Here is a 20,117-nt window from a genome sequence, read left to right as displayed (position 1 = left end):
TGAGGCAGAGTCATTGTTGAAAGCTCTAAATGCAACCACTCAGAAGACCATTTCTGCAGAGCAGTCTTAGTCCCTTCCCTTCCATCTTGTCCATTATCTTATTTGTTTTACAGTAAATGCACTTAACACCAGGTCTTTCACGCTTTTATGGATATGATGTCCATGCTTCAGTGAAAAAATTATGATTCTGGTAACTGGAGACCTCTTAGTCTGGCCTCTTTCTATTTTATAAGTGAGTTTTGAAAGAAAGAAAAATGGGAAAAAAAAGTTGGCAAATCAGAAATTGGTAAAAAATCAATATGTGGCTTTAGATGGTGTATAATGTATAAAAATATCTTTAATCTTAAGAATAAGTAATGTGATAGATTTAGGCTGTATATAATGCCTACTCTTTAATAATCTCTTAGTTATAATAGAGTAGCATTGCTGAAGTATCTTTTGCACCATGTCTTAGCATACTTTCCAAATTTTAAATTCTTCCTGTCATAAGCATTTCCTGTTATCTTCTCTCCAGTTCTTTGACCTTTTCAAAAATTGAATTATTTTTTTCAAGATTTAAGATTTGGTTGGATTAAATGGATTATTAAATGGACTAAATGTATTAACATTTAGTCTATGTTCCACTTTTCTTATTTGGGTTTTAAATTGCATTTCTAGCACTGACCTAATAAATAGGTCCATCCTGCACTGTAGTCTATGTGGCCTAGTGTTTTATTAATGACTTCATTTGTTTTATTAGTAGTAGTATTTCAAAAGGGTATATTTTGGAAATCAGAGGCTTAGTAAAAGTTTAATCTACCTTATCCTTTTGTCTGAAGTGAATCATTTCATGACTGCTATGTTAAAAGCTGCAGCTGCCTTGCAGGGATTGTCCTCCTCACTGAACCAGAGTCAAGAGTACCACCACTCCTGGTGGCTCACTGATTATTTTGTGAAGAAATGTAGCCACAGTGCCAATCAAGAGGAACTGTCCCCTGCCATTCAGAGTACCACACATTCCTCAATCTCAGAAATCTCATATAATGTCCTAATGCTGGTAGTAATTATTTGGACTGAGATCTCAATTTGCTTGTTGTGTAAGAAGAAGTCATTGTTAGTGGACTGCAAGCTGATGCTGCCTGGTACTTTTCTAACACTGTAGCTTTGTTTGCCTTAGACATTTATGAAGAGCCATACTTTTTAAACATGTTTAAATGACAATAGGTCACTTTTCTGTTCCTACTGTTACCTCTGAATTGTGTTTACCTGCTGCCATTTGAGAGGTATGAGAAAGCTGTTCTCTGGAAAGGTTATGGAGCAGCATTTACTCAGTGCAGCATCAGTGTTTGTAACAAGGAAAAAATGGCAAGTTCTTAAACATGGAACTGGTTTCATAGCCATTTACTGAAGGAGAAATATAATGATGTATAGATATGTGTTGATTTATGTAGTTGTTGATTTGGTAATTAGAGCTCCCCTGTGTTATGCTAGCAGAGATGAAGTGCAGAACAGAAGAATCTTTGCAGGCTGTTATCAAAACCAGTAGGGAGAGCCGTGAGTCCACTGGAGGGAGCAAAGGACATAAATCTTTTCATGTGCCTTCTGTGAAGTACAAATATGGGATTTTCTTGTACTGTTTACAAGCACAAATGCCAGGTGAAACATAATAACACAATGTGTTTCACCCAGTCTTGTAAATCTAATTCAGTTTGAAAAAAAATGGAGTTAGAGCTGAAAAATCATCTCCAGGCCCAAACTAACACAGTGTGGCTTAGCCCAGTGATGTGATGCATGAATCTAAACTGAGTACAGTAAAAGTATGTTCAAATACTTCACTAAAAAGATGAGGACTGCCTGGGCTTTCAGGGATAATGCAGACACTCTTCAGTGGCCTTGGTGGTTTTGTGCAGTCTAATTTAGAACAGGACAACCTACAGAACTGATTAAAGAAGAAATAAATTAGTAGTATCATCTTGTATTGTTTTTATACATGCAGACACACAGAAAGCACAAGAAATGGTCAGTTTCTTGATGATGTAGAGAAGACTTTTACTCCATTTCAGTCCGGAGGTGTATGTCAGGAAACAGAAATTGAATTCAAAGTTACTAATGAAACCTTAAATTTCATAAAGGCTCTGAAATTACTGCAGCCAGTGACTTCTGATTATCTTCCTTAAGATCAATCTAATTTTTACATCCTCTTGGATTTGGTAATTTTTACTCTGTAAAATGATTTCAAAATGCCTTCCTGTCATAGGACAGATGCAGCTGACAGTGCCTCAATATGAGAGTAGATTTATTATCTTAGAAGATAATAAATCTATTCTAGATATTGTTATCTTCTAAGATACTAGTTCACCTCTTTTGGTTAATATATAACCATTTGGCTGTTTTTATGCTGTGATGAGGTGCATGTATTCTAACTAGGAGTGACATAATTGAATGCAACAAATCTTCCAAATCTCTTTTGGACCCGATGTTTCGGTGCTTTGTTCCAGAATTAAGTATGCAAATATATTTTGGGTCGGTAATGGAGCTGCTATCTACATTAATTCTGTTTATATTTAATCTAAGTATTAAGAGCTGTGGAATACTTGGATGATGCCACTGTGCTGATATACCAGACTTCATTTATTTAGTCCCTCATAATCTTTTCAGGTTTCAAAATGTTGCAGCCTGAAATCTTTTTCAACAAGTAGCTACTGCTGGACTTTCCCTCTGGAGGTTCAAACCCAAACTTTATCATTGCTTCCAATTTTTTTATTAAACTATATCTGATTTACTCTTCATTCGGTCTCTGAATCATCATCAGCAGTTAGCTCTGTGATAATATTGTACTGCAAAATCTTGTGTGACCTGATGTCATTGCACCAAGTAATCACTTTGTATGGTGCCAGAAATAAAATAAAAACACAGTTAATCACACTAACACAGTTAATCAAACATACCCCATTTCAGCAAATAAGGAAATACACAATATATAACCTGACCTTTCTGTATTTCTGTTGTCGTTTTTTACACCTCCTGTCCCAGTTTTTTTTTTTTGTTTTTTTTTTTGCACAGGTCAGTCTGTTACCAATGTATTCAACTTTTGCTTTTTAATGCTGCTCTTAAGAAGGAAGCAGTCTTCATATTCATATGCTTCTACTTCTATCTATATTCTGCCCCAAATGGTACTTTGACACATGAAACTCTTTTTTGATGGTTTTGTGACAATTGTCATTTATATTAAAAATTTTGGCGAAAGCGCTTTATTAATTTCTGTAAAAGCACAAATATTGGTATATGAGAAAAAAAGTCTAGGACTTTCTAAGTAAGACTGAAATGTTTTACTTCTGATAAAACTGAAAGCACATCTTTCTATTAATGGAGTGAGTTAATGGCATAATAAGTGCTATGAGCTTTGGAGTGCATTAATTTGTTATATTTTAAATATTTGCAACAAGATGTTACAAATGTTTTTAGAATAAATACCCTTTCAAATCAAGCTAGAGTGGGATTTTAGGACACCTGAAATGGAGGAATTTTACAACACTATATACTTGACAATATTTTAATATATAATATAAATTATGTGCACTAAGAAAACGGGTATTTACGGAGTGCTGAGAAATGCATGAGTTATTTGGGTGATTTGAGAAGATTTCTATAATTTTTGTTAAAGAGCAATCTATTTCCACTGGAGGATATCCAAATATTGTAATTATGTTTCTTGGACATAGAAATGTGTTTCTTTTTGATTTTCACAGCACTGTGAACATGATCTTAATTTGCTAATTATTAGTAGTAATATGGAAACTTTAAACCAGGTCATTGCCAGAAGAATATGAAAAGTTGATTGGGTGGATTTCTGCTGATGTCACTGTCAGGAACTCAATTATTCCAGCACTTGATAAAAAGAAATTCTATACTAATTATACAGTCTTCTGTAAATGTAACACAGGTCAGGAATTTTTTGGTTGGCATGGTGTAGGTCAGGTCTGTCTCGATGCCTTGGTGAATTTTGTAAAAAAGCTCATGGATTCAATCCCCACCAAATGAGCACCTCTGGCAGGGGCTCAGGTGCATCTGCTGAACCCTGCTATGTACACTGTACAAGTGACTTGCAGTTTGTCCCCAGTTCCTAAAATACTGACCAGACATAAAACTTTCCTTCAGTCCAAATGGAATTACCAAACTTCACTCTTGGTGCTCTGTTTCTTTTGCCATATGAAGCCTGGCAAGCTGTTCAAGGCAGAGCCTGGGGTTTGCATCCGATTTAAAACTTCCTGTGCTGGAGAGGGCAGGGCAGAGGACAGGACTGGGCAGACTCTTTCCCCATCATCAGTTCAGGACTTACTGACTGTCCCCTGTCAGTAAATTTATACTCTCTAACTGCTTACATATTGCTGGAACCACTTGTGATTTACTTCAGTGTAAATGTCAGGGTTATCAGTTTCTGATCTAGTCTTTTTAATGTCTCAGTTCACTGAGCTGCTGCAGCATATGCCTTGTCAGGCCTTACATCCAAAAAAAAACACGTAACTAGGTCCATCTAATTTTAAGAAAAGAGGTTAAATGTGTCTTTGAAATGCTCAGTATTTTTAGTTTCCTGTTGACAAATTGAAAATATTAAAGGTAGAAAAATATGTATCTACCTGCAAACATTCATTTCCTTCAGACATATCCACAATTAAAGAGGTACTTGAAAGTTCTTCCAAGTGCTTTGTACCTCAGCTGTCTTAAGGTGCACTGTTAAATAAAATCATAAAAATTAATTCAGTTATATCAGCACATCTCATCATCACTCAATAATTTCATTTTATGTTGCTGAGCCAGTTTATTTTTATACTCTATTACCAGAATTTTGTTTTAAACTACTAAGAAATTTTAAAATGTTCAGTTGCATACAAAAATCAGGTTTCTTGAGTTTTGTCTTTATTACTTTGGTTCCTTACCTGTTTAAGATCTCTTGCAGCTTGATAGATCCCTGACTGTGAGCACATTGCTCATGATCTGACTGTCACTCTTCAGTTTAGCTTACATTCTTTGTAGACAAAAGAGAAGTAAAATTAACAATTATAACAACATCCTTTTTAAAGAAAAACTAATAAAACCATTTTCTTTCTTTTTCCTATATCTGCATCATATCTCCAGTGAAGATCTCTGAAATTTTCCTGATAACTGAATTTTTGTAACCAATTTTGAATTCAAACACATAGTGTTCAGGCACTGGACAGAAAGGAACATATATCAGTATTTCATAAGTAGGTAATTCATATGCTCTGAAATGTTAATCTTGGATATGCATTAATTTTTAAGTTTATGGGTATAGAAAAATACATTATTACTTGGCTATTAAGCATTTAATTTTTGTACTTCTAAGGCACTGGCAGAGCAATGCTGTTAAACTGTGTAAAAGTGAATTGCCTCTGTTTGCAAGTATTCAGCCTGAGCCATTCAGCCATCAAGACAAGAAAGAGCAGAGCAGTAATTAAAATGGAAATGACCTAATTTAAGGATGGGAAAAATTGGTGGGTTTAAAGTCCTTTGTAATAAAACTATTTGTGTAGTCACTTTGAAAACTCATTACTGTTTTAAGGAATTGCTTGAATTCTTTGGAACATTACTAAATTAAGACACTGTTTTGTTTCTTTAATTTGATGTGACATTCTGTCTACACAATAAAAATATAATATAGGTCTCACTGACTAATTATTTTATTATTACTTTCACTCAAATTCTAGAATATTCTCTTTTCAAATTCTATTCTCTTTTAAATATGTAGAAGTGTCCTCTTTATAAGACCAAGTGAATTATATGTATTTCTGCTGTGAAAATAAAACAAGAGTGTGTGAATTGATTTAAATATTATTGTCACCTACCAAAACCAAAAAGCAATGTACCAAATTTAAATATGTTTTTACTGCTCTCAAGCAAGCAAAACTTTTTAATTAGCATTGGGAAAATTATATTCTATAACAATTTTCTTTTCTTCTTGTATTTGTTATAATCAACAGTAAATTGCTTTTCTTTTCCCTAGGAATTTGTCAGGGAACATTTTTTCAAGTCTCATGAATGGACTTTTTTCTGAGCTGCTAGCTCTGAAAGCCCTGTGAGTATCGTTCCTTTTGTTTGTAATCTCAAATACTTCAGAAACACATTAGAATAAACATAGCAGAGTTGAATATGAATTCAAGCAGGATTGTTTCCAGAGATGCATTCTAAAAATAAAATTTGCAGTATTTTGTTATTCATGTCTGGCTCCCTGTTGATGAGGTACCATCTTTATCTGTTGCCGGGAAATGGACAGCACTGACAATTCAACCCCATTCCTAACTAGCCCAATCTGGTCCTCCTGACTAGGATCCCCCTTTTATTTTTTTTTTTCTTTTTGCTTTATAATCTTCTAATTTGCCATGGTTTCATGCATTACATTGTGTTAGGCCTCTAATTGCACAAAACCAGTAATGTTAAATATTTTTCGTGGAATTATACTAACAGTTCCTAGTTACTGATATGAATTTTACCTGCCTAAGATTTAAAAGTGTATACTGAATGTTTCTACTTAGAGGGGTTTTAGTAAATGAAAGTATGTTATAATATGATTTTCTACAATAGCACAGACTCAAAATTATTTCTGTAGTCAATGATGCTGACCAGGAACAAAACCCAGAATTTTTGCATAATATTATGAAAGTAATAAACAGTGGGAAAATGTGTATTGGTTGTCTCAGACTATCTTTGAATTCATGCATCCATAGTTATGCATTAATCTGGAATTCTCTTTGGAATTAGATAATTTGAATTTAGCAGAAGAAAGTATGTTCATGGAAACTGCATGTTTACCAATTGTGGTTATTCTTTGCCTTTGTAGACATTTCAACACTGATTCACTGATTTGTGACTGTAACCTGAAATGGGTCTTGCAATGGGCCAGAAACGCTTCCGTCCGAATAGCAGAGGAAACAGTTTGTGCTTACCCCAGTGCTTTACATGGTTTGTCACTTTATAACCTGGAGGAAAACCAGCTGATATGTGGTGAGTTGTATTCTCATTTAGCATTACAAATTGAATCCAGAGAAAATATAAAAAAATAATTGATCCAAAAAACAAAATAAAAATTAATAAATCTGACAGGTGTGTGATACAGAAGATACACCTGAGAATGAACGAGAACAGAAAAAAATAGAAAGTTCGTATTTCATGTCTCAAGAACACCACTGTTCTGCAATGTATTCAGTAATATGCAATTATGACATAAAACATTTAACTATGATGCTAGTTCTACATTGTATTCTTCATGAAACTGATGATTCCTACAGGAGTTTATATAAGATTTCTTTCAAGTTATGTATCTGACAGAGTGATATTAATGTCAAATTTAATTCTTGTATTTTTTATTTTTATCAACCTGTAACTATACATTTTATCACCACTTCCTGGGAATGAATAGAATTCTTAGAGTGAGCTTCAGTTAGGTGAATTCTGTATGAAGATCTAGAAATGAAATGTTTTTTGGATATTTTCCATCATAACAAACATGATAGATATGGTGAAGAAAACTCATTTCACACTGGGCATTGTCTAGCAATGAGCAGATTAAACCAGAGATTTTTAAAAGTATCACACTGCTGCCTAAGATGATGCCAGTAGGTTCCAGAATCAAAAGTCTAATTTCACACATAGTGGATGAATTTCAGAATCTTTGAATCTTTGACATGCTTGAATGACAGAAAATTGTTGAGACTGTGGCTTTGCTAATGTCTTTTGCAAACAAAAGGAGAGTCATGCATTTCTCCTAATAACCACAAGAAGAGTGATGTGTGTTGCTAACAAACATGTTTCTAACAGCAGGGAGATCAGAAGTTGCCTGGAATGATATATGGAGAATTGGTTTTAACAACAAATACATATGTTTATAGGTTGGATGAAATGTGAAAGGATGTGAATACTATCTACAGATGGTCCATCGGGTGAATTGTTAAGGAAACACAGATAGGTGTCTGGAGGCAAATATGGAATGAGCTCTTGTGAGTGCAAGGCAGAGACATTTCCAGTAGCCTGTGTTACCAAACATTTGAAATTCTGCAATACTCTTCAAATATTAAAGTCACATTTTATAAAGAGCCAGCATGGGCATCTTCATAGAGACCCATTTCTCAACACGAAAAATACTTCTAAAAGTGCTGGAATGATCAGAAAAGTGATTAAGGACTGTTAATTGGTATTTCCAGGTAACAACTGAATATAAATCTCTGACTTGTAGAGGAAATGAAACCAATTTCTCAGAATTTCATAATTTAACTCCCAGTAGGACTCCCTATCAGACTTTTAATACAAAATTTACAATGCCCACCTAGTTGTCACTCCTATTTACAATCTCCACAGAGCACTTAACAAGTGCTGTAATGACTGCCAGCAATTTGACTTTGCTTCCAATATCAGCAGAGAGTTTTACAGTGGTTATAATTGCTGAGCCTTCCACCAGCTCTGTAATATCTGCCAGGTATTTCATGGTGCTCAGAGTATCTGCTGGGTAGCTCACAGTGCCCAGAACATTTAGCAATTTCATTTTCAGTAAGTTAATTTGATTTTAGGCATAATAGAATGCTGTCTGGCACCAAAATAATAATAGCTATTGAGAATGATTTATAAATAATATGTGTTGAAATATGCACAGAGCTGATCAAATTAAACATATCTTAAAGAAAATATTGAGTGACTTAAAAATTATAAATTCCTTCATGTGAACATCATCCATACTGTCAGGTATTTCTAGACATTGATTTTCCTTCTACATGCTAAAAGAGGTCATGAGATATCACAGTCAGAAGATGAGCAAAAAAAGAAGAATGAAAGGGAAAAAATAAAATAGGAGAGAAATGGGCATAGAGTTTTGTAGGAGAGTTAGAGAATGAACCGAAAAGTCAAGGTATGCGGACTCTGAATAGCTACAGGGAGCAGTTTGCTATCAGCTTTTTAGATTTATTTTATATGTTGAGGTGAGAAAAAAATTGTCTTTTGAATTTCTTCCTGGAAAATCTTTCTCACACATCTACTTACTCATGATATCCAAAGTGGTAAGTTGCCTGTTGGAAACAGTTAAATACCTGCTTTAGGGAGTTTTTAGAGCTAAGTAACTGCACAATTTTAGAATTCCCAGGGTTCTGCGTGCATATTTCACTAACAGCTTTTAAGAGCTACTTAAATCTGCTTTAACAAAACTCTCCAACTGTCAGATATGTTTGGTTATAAAACAATTCCTCACAATGTTGGAAATAAGGCTGAAAAGCTAGTTGGATGACAAAGTATGGTGTTGCCCTTGTCTTCTGCCTTAAAGACGAGGGACTGTGATGAATTCATAATGGTATGGACAGAGGATCTTTCTGAAAATGGTTGTGAGATTGGCTTCATGCAGTGCTTTGTTACTCTTTCTCCAAATACAAGTTACTCAATTTCCAGGAGGAAAATGATATTTTCCTGAATATGAGTGCAACAAATTTCTAATTTTCCTAATTATGAGTGCCAAGGTCTGATAGGAGTCTGAGATTTTTTTTTCTGGCTTACATCACCAGGAGAGATGGATTCTCTAGACCAAATTCTTCACTCAGGAAAGACCCATATGAGTTTTTGTCTTACGGGGATTATGAAAGATTGCTCTTAAAGCTGGGTTTTGATTATTTATACTGATGAAAGAGATATTAGAATTTAGTTTCTCAGTCTCAAAACTGTATTGATGTTACGGAACAGCATGAATAAGTTAAAATTCAGTTGTTCTGCAAATAACAATTGACATATAACTGTGATGGAGTGCTTTTCTGTTAAAAAACGTTGACTCATCATAACAGATGTTTTCAAAAGTGCTGACTTTCTTTTTTCTTCCAATTAGATTTTATTTAAAAGTTAGAAAGCAGTTGACATAATATAAATAATATTTAGATAAATATTTTGACTAAAGTGCTGAAAATATTTACTAAATATTTCCAAAAAAATATTGCAGACATCAAAGTACAAAAATAATTTTATGGTGCCTTAAGACATTTATTTATGTATTTATTTATTTATTTATACCACAAAGAAAATTATCTAATTCTCCTGGGACAGAGTGCTGTTCCTCATACAGATCTCCTACAAATTAAAATCTTGGGTTTTGAATATGCTCTACTGATGTTTATAACAAAGTAATTGAGAACATGTTATTATTCCCTTCTGTTAATTAAAAAAGAAACTGCTTGAAAAGAAAATATAAATTAATATTGAGAAACATTGGTTTTGGTTTTTTTTTGCTTAGAGTTTATTGCATTAATACATAATAAATTACATTTTTATTCTTTATCATTATGGATTTTTTCATGCAATTTGAGTTTTTTTGGTGTCAGTAGCTTTTCTGATTTCTGTGGTCTACCATTCTAATCCTGGTCATGATATGGTTGCATGGACTATAAAGCAGACAGGTTCAAAGAACTAGAGGTAGTATCTTGTCGGTTCTCAGGAAATCTAAATGCAGAGAAGAGTCTACATTGTTTTCTAGTGGTTTTGCTGTAGTCAGCCAGATGGTTTGCTGTGCATGCATTCACATCGTTGCATCACAGCACATTCAGACAAGCTCGTTCTGCTGCATGACACCTTTCCTGTAGTGTCCTTACCTTTCCTGTAGCTGTCCTTACCTTTCTGAGCTGTGCTGTGAGAAGTCTGCCAGAAAGCCCCATAAAACAATCTTGCCATAAAACAATCTTAAACAGTCCTGGTGGCTCTCAGGCCACAGTAGCAGAGCTTGCTCTGACTCTTTGCATCTGACCCCATATGAGATGCTGGCTAAAGGTAATCCCCAAAAACTGTTTTTGCCCTTTTTCTCTGCATCAGTGTAAAGCTATGCACAGGTCTTTTCCTTGGAAGAAACAAATCAATTGCTTCTCTCTTTATTATGCTTCTGCATTGAATGTTTCTGTTTCCCACTTCCTTATTATCTGTGTTGAATTGAATGGGAGAAAATCTCTTTCCATGTTGAGCTGCTTTAACACAGGACCGTAGGACAAGAGTTACAAGAAGTTCTAAGATACAGATATTCATTCACCTATAGTCTGCACATCTCTGAAAAACCCATGCAATATTTACAACCAGCAAACTGAGACAATTAGCAAAGCTAGTATTAATACATGTTGTCCATATACCATCCTCAGCAAAGAAACTTCAAAGGTAAAGGAAACACTTCTAAGCACAAATGTTAGATACACTCCTTGAAGACACAGTCTTAGGTGAAAATATGGTAGAAATAGAACTTGGAAAGCACAGAGTAAGAGCAAATTGCAAGACAAATATCTCAGCTGAGTAATTTTCCTTTCTTGTATTGACATGGGTGAGATAGCATCTGGTTTTAGGTATCATCTCATCTACCATAAATGCTTCCTGAGTCACAGGAGCCTGTTTTTCAGAGGTGGAGTACCCAGAGCTTCAGTATCCAGGAGCTTGGTTTGAATTCTCTTGTTGCTCTGTGTGCTTCACATTCATGAAAATCAACTGTAGGGTGTTTCGCAGAGGGATTATTAAAGTAAATTATTTTGAAAGTATGTATTATGCCAGAATGTGTGTTCTGTCCATGGGTGGTGCCTGTGTTGGTTGTGATCCATAGAACTCTAAGTATTTACATCAGAGTGAGAAATTCTTTGGGTTGGTTTATAATTTACTAAAGCTTTCATAGTCAATTAGGACTTTCACTGGAGATGGCAAGGCGTGAACACTCAAAATAGAATTGGAGTTTTGTCTGTGTAGGATCTGTATGGTGAGGTTTCTGCCATGCCTTAGGGGGCTGTCTGCTGAGGAAAGTGTTAGCACTGCTGTAGAATAAAAATCCATCCTATTTAAAATGCAGATAAGAAAAGAAGATAATAGTTGTGAGTGTCCAATAGTGTTTGAATTATTACTCAGTCTCTGAATTCTGTAAACTACCTTAGTTTAAAGGGTTAACTCATTAATTAAATTAGGGAGTTCTGACTCATAAAATATTATTGAAATGTGGGGTTTGGGGAAGGATAGACTCCCTACTTAGGATGGACACTTCAAAGGGAGGAATATAAATCAAAGAGGTAAATCCTTTTCTGACTTCTGTATTCTGTAATAAAATTCTTTAAATGTTTCATAGAAAATGTGAATAATTTATTGAAAGGGAGGAGATAAAGTTAGGGAATTGTTTGTACTTAACCAGCAGCTTGTCTTTTGTAGTTTGCCTCACTTCACTGAGAATCAGAGTATCTGCTCCCCCAAAGGAGCAGAGTCAAGCTAAAATGTAGGTGCTTTGCTCTGATGCTCCATACCTGTTCATATTGAAATTTGTGCAAAGCAATAAAAAAAAGAAGAAAACACAATTATATGCTTTATGCATTCATTTTGCTTGTGTTCTTAGAGATTTCTTGTCCATTTTAAGATTCAATTTCTTACAAAGGTAGGAAGTATTTCGTCATTACCTATCTACTGTCACATTTTCTAATCTGCATTTCTTATGCCTAAAGATCAGGAGAACATTCAGGTATATTTCTCTCAGGCCACATGCTTCTCCTTAGTCTATTTTTATAAGTATTTTTTTCTTTTTTGCAATCTTACCTAAAGCACAAAAGAATTTGGAACATTCGAGAAATTTTAAATCAGTTATAGTAATACCACGGGGGAAAAAATAAAGCATTTTCTTTTCTACACTTCCTCTGCAAAGTACTTTCATTTTTTTGAAGCAGCTTTCTTTTTCCTTGACACAGATTCTTAAAACAGAGTGTGGCTTCAAATGCTTTCTCAGCAATGATAGTGTTGTTTTATATTCTGTATTTGTTGAAATGTCTTTATAATTTTACCTGATGTAATTCACATTGTTTCCCCATCATTCCTAGCAGAGTAAGTTAGTATCCACTGTCCAATAGTAAGAACACTGAAAGAAATATGTATTTTTGAAATGCTGAAAAAGGAAAAAAAACCTAGATACTGGGAAATTTTGTCTCTGAAAGAAATTTTTCAACATTTAAATTAAATCTTAAATCAACTGAATTAAGTCTCAATCTGTGTCATCTTTTTAAGGGTATTGTCAACTATCTTGTGTTAGGCATATTGGTTAAAAAGTGAGATTTGAAATTCCTTTTTTCATGTGGTGCCAAAAATTAAATATCTACACTCCCATTCAAGTCTTGAAATTATAAATATATATTTTTGCACATAGATGATTGTTATAAGTTTATATTTTTCTATGTAAAATGTATTGCAAGAAAAACCAATAGCTTAAAATTAACAAGGAGTGTTTTTTCATTTATTTTTCTCATTGTACACAAAACATATTTTTGGTAACATCTGTTACTTACTTATACTTAGGGACAGGTTTGAGATTATCGTTTCAATAATTTCTTCATTAATTTACAAGTCATTCTTACTACATTAACACAGTGTAAATATTGAACTGTGTGGGGGTTTCAGTATGTAGTAACTGACTAAACTCAAAACCTCAAGCAGGAAGGATGATGGATTAATTAGCCAGATTTAGATTTCAGTCCTGCAGTTTCTTGGCAGTCCACAGGTTGCTTGCTGCATTCATGCAGAGCATCATTGTCTTCCAGAATATGCAGGATCAAGACTTCAGCTGTAATTCTGCAGGGAGTACCTAATCACATGAATAGTTCTAATTATGTTAAAATAGGAATATTCACACTAATAACCTTTCACAGGATTAGGTTTTGCAAGATATGGATAGTGATACAATTAGCAGTATTTAAATCCTCTTCCAATTACTTTTGTTTTACAATGTTAGCAATTCAGGATTTTCTTTAATAAGAAAATACTCATAATAACAGAATGTATATCAATAAGATAATAAAACTGTATATTTTGGTCTTTAAAATATATATGGGGTAAATTCGTTTTATGTCAGAGTTAAGTGGCCATTTGTATATCAAAGTTGGTTTCCATATTATCATTTGGTTATATGAAATGAACAATGCTTTAACCTTTTGTCTCCAAATTCTAGATTTCTCATATAATATAATCAGTCTCAAAATGGGGGGAAAAGGACTATGTTGCCCTAAATTTAGTATGAAACATTATCTAATTTCTTTAGTGGCAGTGTAGAACACTGTTGTAAGATTGGGGCCATAAAATTAGTAACGGTTAAATCTTATAAATGTGAAATAGCAGAAATATTAAAAAGTTCATTTGGGGATGAAATTTTATTACAACATATTTTCTTGCATTTGTGCTCATACATGAAAATTCAGTTCAACAGAAATTTCATCCCTGAAATCTTGCTGATGTCAATGCAGAAAATGTACCCAGTTGTTTGTTTTTTTGGGTTTTTTTTCCATAGCTCACTTTATATACTGCATTAGAGGTTTTTAATGTACACTTGTGTCTTATTTTCTACATTGTCTTTGACTACTGTTCCAAAGATCATGCAAAATAGCTGGAGAAAAAATTATCCACAGTGGAGTGAGAATAGTAGTGAAATGAGGCCTTTTTAATCTTCAGACTCCTGCCCTTGAACACTTAGCTGGCCATATTCAAAAGTCAGTTGCTCATGAACAAAACAGTGTTAAAACAAACAGCCTTGACTACAACCCACTGAGTATCTCTGAAGCTATATTCTTTATTTATTATGGTAACATGAACATTAAAACACTAGGATTAAATTTTATACTGATGATTTTTAGGTAAAATTATATAAGATTTTTAACAAATCGATGTTAATATTGTCCAATAACAACACTTATTAGGGTTTGCTGTAATTAATCTTAATTGTTATCATAGGAAAACTCCCTATAAATCTTTCATCCTAATAATCTCTCCTTCAGTTAAGGGGACTATACCATAGTGGCATTTCACATTTCTATAGCACAAGTCAATATACAGCACTTTCTTTAATGTTTGTATAAAAATGTCTGTTGAGAGCTTTTGACACTGCCAGATGGGCTGAAAAGAGTTTGGAATGGAAAAATGTAATACTTCAACAGAACTGTTGCTCGTTCAGCTTTTCTTTTATAAATTAATTTTTTTTTTTACATTCTGGCGTAGATGAGAACTCATGCAGCCTTCTGGACTCTGGGCAGTTATCTGTGATCCGAGTGTGTAGTTATGATTTGAAAATAAAGAAAAAAATTATTTGAGGTTTGGAAAGATGAGTGAAACTGCGCTTCCCAGTTGGATAAAGCTAATCAGTGTATTTGATTTTACCTGTTGGACCTGTTGGAATGGGTCCAGAGGAGAGCCACTGGGATGATTGGAGACTTGGGGCATCTTTCCTGTGGGGAAAGGCTGAAGGAGTTGTGGTTGCTCAGCTGCAGCTGTGAAGGCTCCAAGACCTCAGTGCGTCCTTTCAGTACCTAAAGAGCATTTATTAGAAAAATGGGGACAGACTTTTTAGTGGAGCCTGTAGCAATAAAATTAGGAGTAATGGTTTTAAACTAAAAGAGGATCTATTTACATTAAATATAAGGAAGAGATTTTTTACAATAAGGGTGGTGAGACACTCACAACGGGGCCCCAGAGACATGGTGGATGCACCACTCCTGGAAACATTCAAGGTCAGATTGGGTGGGACTCTGAGCACAACTGGGGAGCAAATGTCCCTGCTCATTCCAGGATCAGTTTAAAGGTGGCATTTAAAGGTCCATTCCAACCCAAACCATTCTATGATTCTGTGATTTTGTAGAGCTGGGTGCTTTACCTTTCCACTGCTCAGCCATTTTATTAACTGCAAGCTGTAATGAGTATGCAAAGCCATGAGCCAGCCAGTTCTCTTGCCATAAGGGTAATTTGAGTAATCAAAATTAGCTTTTTAACAGTGGGTTTTTGGCTGGTGCTGGGAAGAAATTTGTGTTGATGAATCTTCCAGTAGCATTGCTGTCAATATGTCAATTTCAGCATATGGCAAATAATCAAATGCTCTCCAGCTTCTGAAGTAGAGTTCTGGGACGATTTGAAAATAGAAAAAATTGAAAAGTTGCAGCAATTTTATTTAATAGGAGAAGAATTCAGTGATGTGGAAACTATTTTCCTATTCTTTTAGATTTCTGTGCCAGTGCAAGACAATGCAATTTTTAAATTGTTTAACTGGAACGAAACCTTGAATTTCATATTGTGGAAATCTTTCAAGTAACTTAACATTTTGACAATTTAAATGTTATGGCATTTGACATTTATATTAAATAAATGAAACCTATTATTAAATGAGTGAAAGCTGTTACCTGTTTTTCACTGCCACTTGATTTCCTATCAAGTAAATCACTGTTATCATCAGTAAATAGGAAAGGGCTTTTTCTTGTGTTCCCTCACAAGACACAGTCCCTAGAACTGGTGCAAAAAGAATAATTTAGTTCTACAAAAGGAATCTCGAGAAAACACTTGTAGACAAAGACAGGTTAAATAACTTTGTCATGGTTGGAAATGTCATCCATCTGCTGAGTGCTGGATAAAACCTCTATTACTTGGATTTGGCAAAATTGACCAGATTTTAATTGTACATTCCCCAGCTCAGCCTTTCTTAGTTTCTATCTAGCTGTAAATTATTTTAAGTAAATAAAACAGATTTGTTATATAATTCAAGTGAGTCTTGAAGACTCATTTAAAGCTCATCTCAGCATATTTGCACCAAATTTTAGCTTCTGTTTTGTGTCTGTGGAATACCTCCATGAGGTTAGCTGACGCAGGTAACTGCAGCACCAGTAGCAATGGACTGTGACAGCCTGGGCTTACTGTCCTTCTAACTTATGATAAATCTTGTTTACTACTTCTGCTGATCTCCTTTGATGCTTTACAGAAGTTTGCAGGAGTAAAAACGCGATAAAGAACACGTAGCGTTAGGTGAAACAGCATGCTTGTCAGAAATTTTGCTCTGTGGTTAGTGGGTATCATTTCAGTGCAGCACTTATCATTACAAAAGAAACATAACCCCATCATTTAATTATAAGATGCTGGGAAGAGAAAAAACCCAACAACAAACCAACCAAAGCAAAACCACTGTTTGATACTCCTGTTTGAAAAGCATGTATGAGAGTGAAAGGGACTGATAAAATGGTGTGGAATGTCTCTTGCCATGCCAGCATTCTGAAGCTGGTGGAAATAAGAAGCCATTACACAAACAAAAGCTCTGCTTTTCCTGCAGTGAGTGGTAAATGAATGTGATACAAAGCTTTCTTGTCCCAAGCCCAAGAGACTTACCTTCTTCTGTTGTTTAATACATGTTGGCATCTGTATTTTCTTGATATTATGTTGAAATTGGAGCCAGGCACAGCTTTTATTAAAACTGAAGCTTGGCCACTGTCCTGTATTCATTCTTGACTTGGCACATGGTGCAGTCTGTGACCTTCTACACCAAACCTTTCCTTACTGCCAGCAAATTTTGCAACACAGAAACTGACGTTGTGCTGCACCTCCCTTTTTGGCAGAGCTGTTGGAGCAATTCAGATCACACTCTTTTCTCCAGTTCCTTTTGGTAAATATCAGATATAATTTGCACTGTCAGCAATTCAGATTTTTAACTAATGTTTTTCAATTTGTTTTTCCTCATTTTCATCTGTCCTTTTTCTTGGATTGGTTCCTTTGCTTTGTCCTCACTTCCAGCTTCCCCCCCACTGTGCTTTCCATGCACATTTCTTTCCCACTGAGACTGTATACAAATATTAGAGCTCTAACTCACACTTTTGTCAGCAGGATGTGCCGCACTCTGTAGGCACACTCAGTTCAAATAAAAAGCCCATTGGCAATACAATAAATCAAGTGATTAACAAGAAGCAAAATGCCAGCCTCTGTTTTTTGGGGTTTTTTTTTCTGTCCCAGAAGCTTGTGGTGCACTGTAGAAAACTGAATTTTCTACCAATAAACTGAAGTCAATCCTGAGACGTGAGCACTGTAGTGCTGAAGTGATGTGTGGGCAGCCCGGAGAAAGCTGTAGATTTTCCTATTTCTGGTTGTGTGAAAAGTGTTGATAGCAAACAAAGCCAGATAATGAGGACCAGAAAAAGTATAGCAGAAAACTGTTTCTGGTAGGCTGAACAGCAGAAGGTGCTGGTGTAGTACAGGTTTATGCACTTAGTAGCTGTTCAAAGGTTATGCAGCAGGAAATGCAGCAAAGCTGGCTGGAGGTAGGACAGTTTCTCCACTACCTTGTGCTGATCATGTGGTTAATGACTAGCCAACTTTCTGTAGTGTTTAGACAGATCTGTTGCATGGGCCACGTTTTGTGCTTACAGGTTTGCTTTTAGTCATCCTCCCGGAAGACAGTAGTCTGCACTCATTGGAAGTGAATATTATCTAAAGATAGTAATATGGTACTTAAAAATGTAACTAAAATATGGGTAAAAATGCACTTTGTTATCTTTTCTATAAGCATATTTGTTCCATGTTTGTCAAGAAACAGCAGTATTTCCTTTGTACTCTTCTTTCCAACTTGTAAAACAAAATAGAAGGCCAAAATTAGATGGGAAATTGAAACACATTTAAAATCCCAAGAACTGAATTGTAAGGAAAAACAGGAAATACATTATGTGTGTACATGTGTATGAGACAAATTCTCCTATAAATATATTAAGGGTGCATGCATTGGAGCATTCCTATAGAGCTTTAGTGCACCTTGCTATTTTTCTACTTTTGCTAATTGTTTTTAAAATAATTTATATTTTCTATTTCTTGGACACTGCATGCATTAAAATATGCAGGGGTAAACTCTATTTGAAAAGGACACAAGAGATAATCTTAATTCAGTGGGTTTTTTGTAACCTGATTCCTTCTCTGTATGTCCTCAGTATTCTAGTCTGCATCTAATCTGAAATACAAGACTAGATGGCATAGAGAGTCTGGCCTTCAGTCAACAAAACCCTTTTCTGCTGAGAAGTGAAAGATAACGAAAAAGATGTAATTACTGTAATGATGGGTTAGACCTTTAGATTCATGCTGCAATCAGTGATTCCTGTGGTGCTCTGCTGCAATCATGGTTTAGTGCTGACTGGAGAGACAAGACAGGTAAAGACTGTAAAACACTCCATCAGCTCTTGATCTGAATGCCTCCAGAGGAGTCACACCTCTCATTTGCAGATAGGGGTGCTAGCTCCAAGATCGAGGGCAGCACAGTGAATTGTCTTGGAAGGAGCATCTTGGAATATTTTTCAAGTGTGTAAAATGTAAATAAAATCCATGTAAATTACTCCCTCCCTTCTCAATAGTAGTAAATTACTCCCTCCTACGCAATAGTAAATATTTTATTTTTATGAGGCTGTTGTGTCTGACATACACATACACACATGCATAAATATGAGCATCAGAGATTATATATATTTAATAATAATCCCAATTTAATATTTATTACCCATGTAATCAAAGAAAAAAAAAATCAATTGTAGAGTGCTATGCTCACCAGAGCTGTTATATTTAAAGTGCTGTCAAATCAATACCAAAATAGTTCCAAATACTTTCAGAATTTCTTACTTTATTCTCAAAGTCAAGCTTGAAAATATGTGTACAGCATTAATAAATACTTTTATTTTTAATATGAATTTGAAAGATTGTTGTATTATGGATTTAAAATAAGTATTTCCTGCTGATGCTGATGTGACTCTACAATAATTTTATAGCCATTTGGGATAAAGGTCCTAATTCTGAAACTCTTATTGGTGTGATTAATCCTCATAACTGCGAGTTGTGTCACAGAAGTCAACTGGAACCTCTGCATGAGGAACGATTACAGAACCAGCCTCAGACATTTAAATCATTACTGTCCCTGGAAAACAACTGAAGATTAGCTCTGGTATTAATATTTTTATGTGGACGTCACAGAGATTAAAATCAGATGTTTTCCAGAAGTACTTATGTTTACCATCCATGGTCTGCAAATGTCATAATCCATAGAAATTTTATTATTTTTAATTTGAAAATGAGTTTTCAGCATTGTTTGCCAATTTGGCCAACTGAAATAGGTACATTCTCAAAGTTGGTCAGGAGGATATCCTAGCATAATGGTATGTTTGATTCCAAGGGTATGTTTAATTAATTTTGTATCTTTGTTGGCAATTAAAAGAATTTGCAAAGAAAAAGAAAATTAATACACTGTTGATAGGGCTGATCATTTTTTTACATGCTGAAGTAAAGAAAACTTTTCATTCACTTCTGACTATTAATTGGCAAAACCTGTAGAAAAAAAA

General features: G+C 34.7%; 1 protein-coding gene and 1 long non-coding RNA gene across 4 annotated transcripts in view; one reads left to right on the top strand and one right to left on the bottom strand.

Annotated features, from left to right (window-relative positions):
• Window positions 1-20,117, top strand: part of LOC110473694 (adhesion G protein-coupled receptor A3) — a 257,125-nt gene that overhangs the window by 100,544 nt on the left and 136,464 nt on the right. For all 3 annotated transcript variants that reach the window (XM_085582610.1, XM_021536446.4, XM_085582611.1), the window contains exons 5-6: window positions 6,002-6,073; window positions 6,836-6,999. In XM_085582610.1, the coding sequence (XP_085438736.1) occupies window positions 6,002-6,073; window positions 6,836-6,999 (236 nt within the window). The remainder of the gene's footprint in view (window positions 1-6,001; window positions 6,074-6,835; window positions 7,000-20,117) is intronic.
• On the bottom strand, window positions 6,996-19,687 carry LOC146767062 (uncharacterized). Its single transcript, XR_014956149.1, has 3 exons — window positions 17,143-19,687; window positions 15,157-15,305; window positions 6,996-13,594 (listed from the first exon to the last, which is right to left on the bottom strand). It is a non-coding gene; the product is annotated as an uncharacterized LOC146767062 (long non-coding RNA).

Source organism: Lonchura striata, chromosome 6 (genome assembly GCF_050655825.1).
Source record: "Lonchura striata isolate lonStrDom1 chromosome 6, ASM5065582v1, whole genome shotgun sequence".
NCBI lineage: Eukaryota > Metazoa > Chordata > Aves > Passeriformes > Estrildidae > Lonchura > Lonchura striata.
The sequence above is the reverse complement of the archived record's forward strand: the minus strand, read 5'-3'. Positions and strand labels throughout refer to the sequence as shown.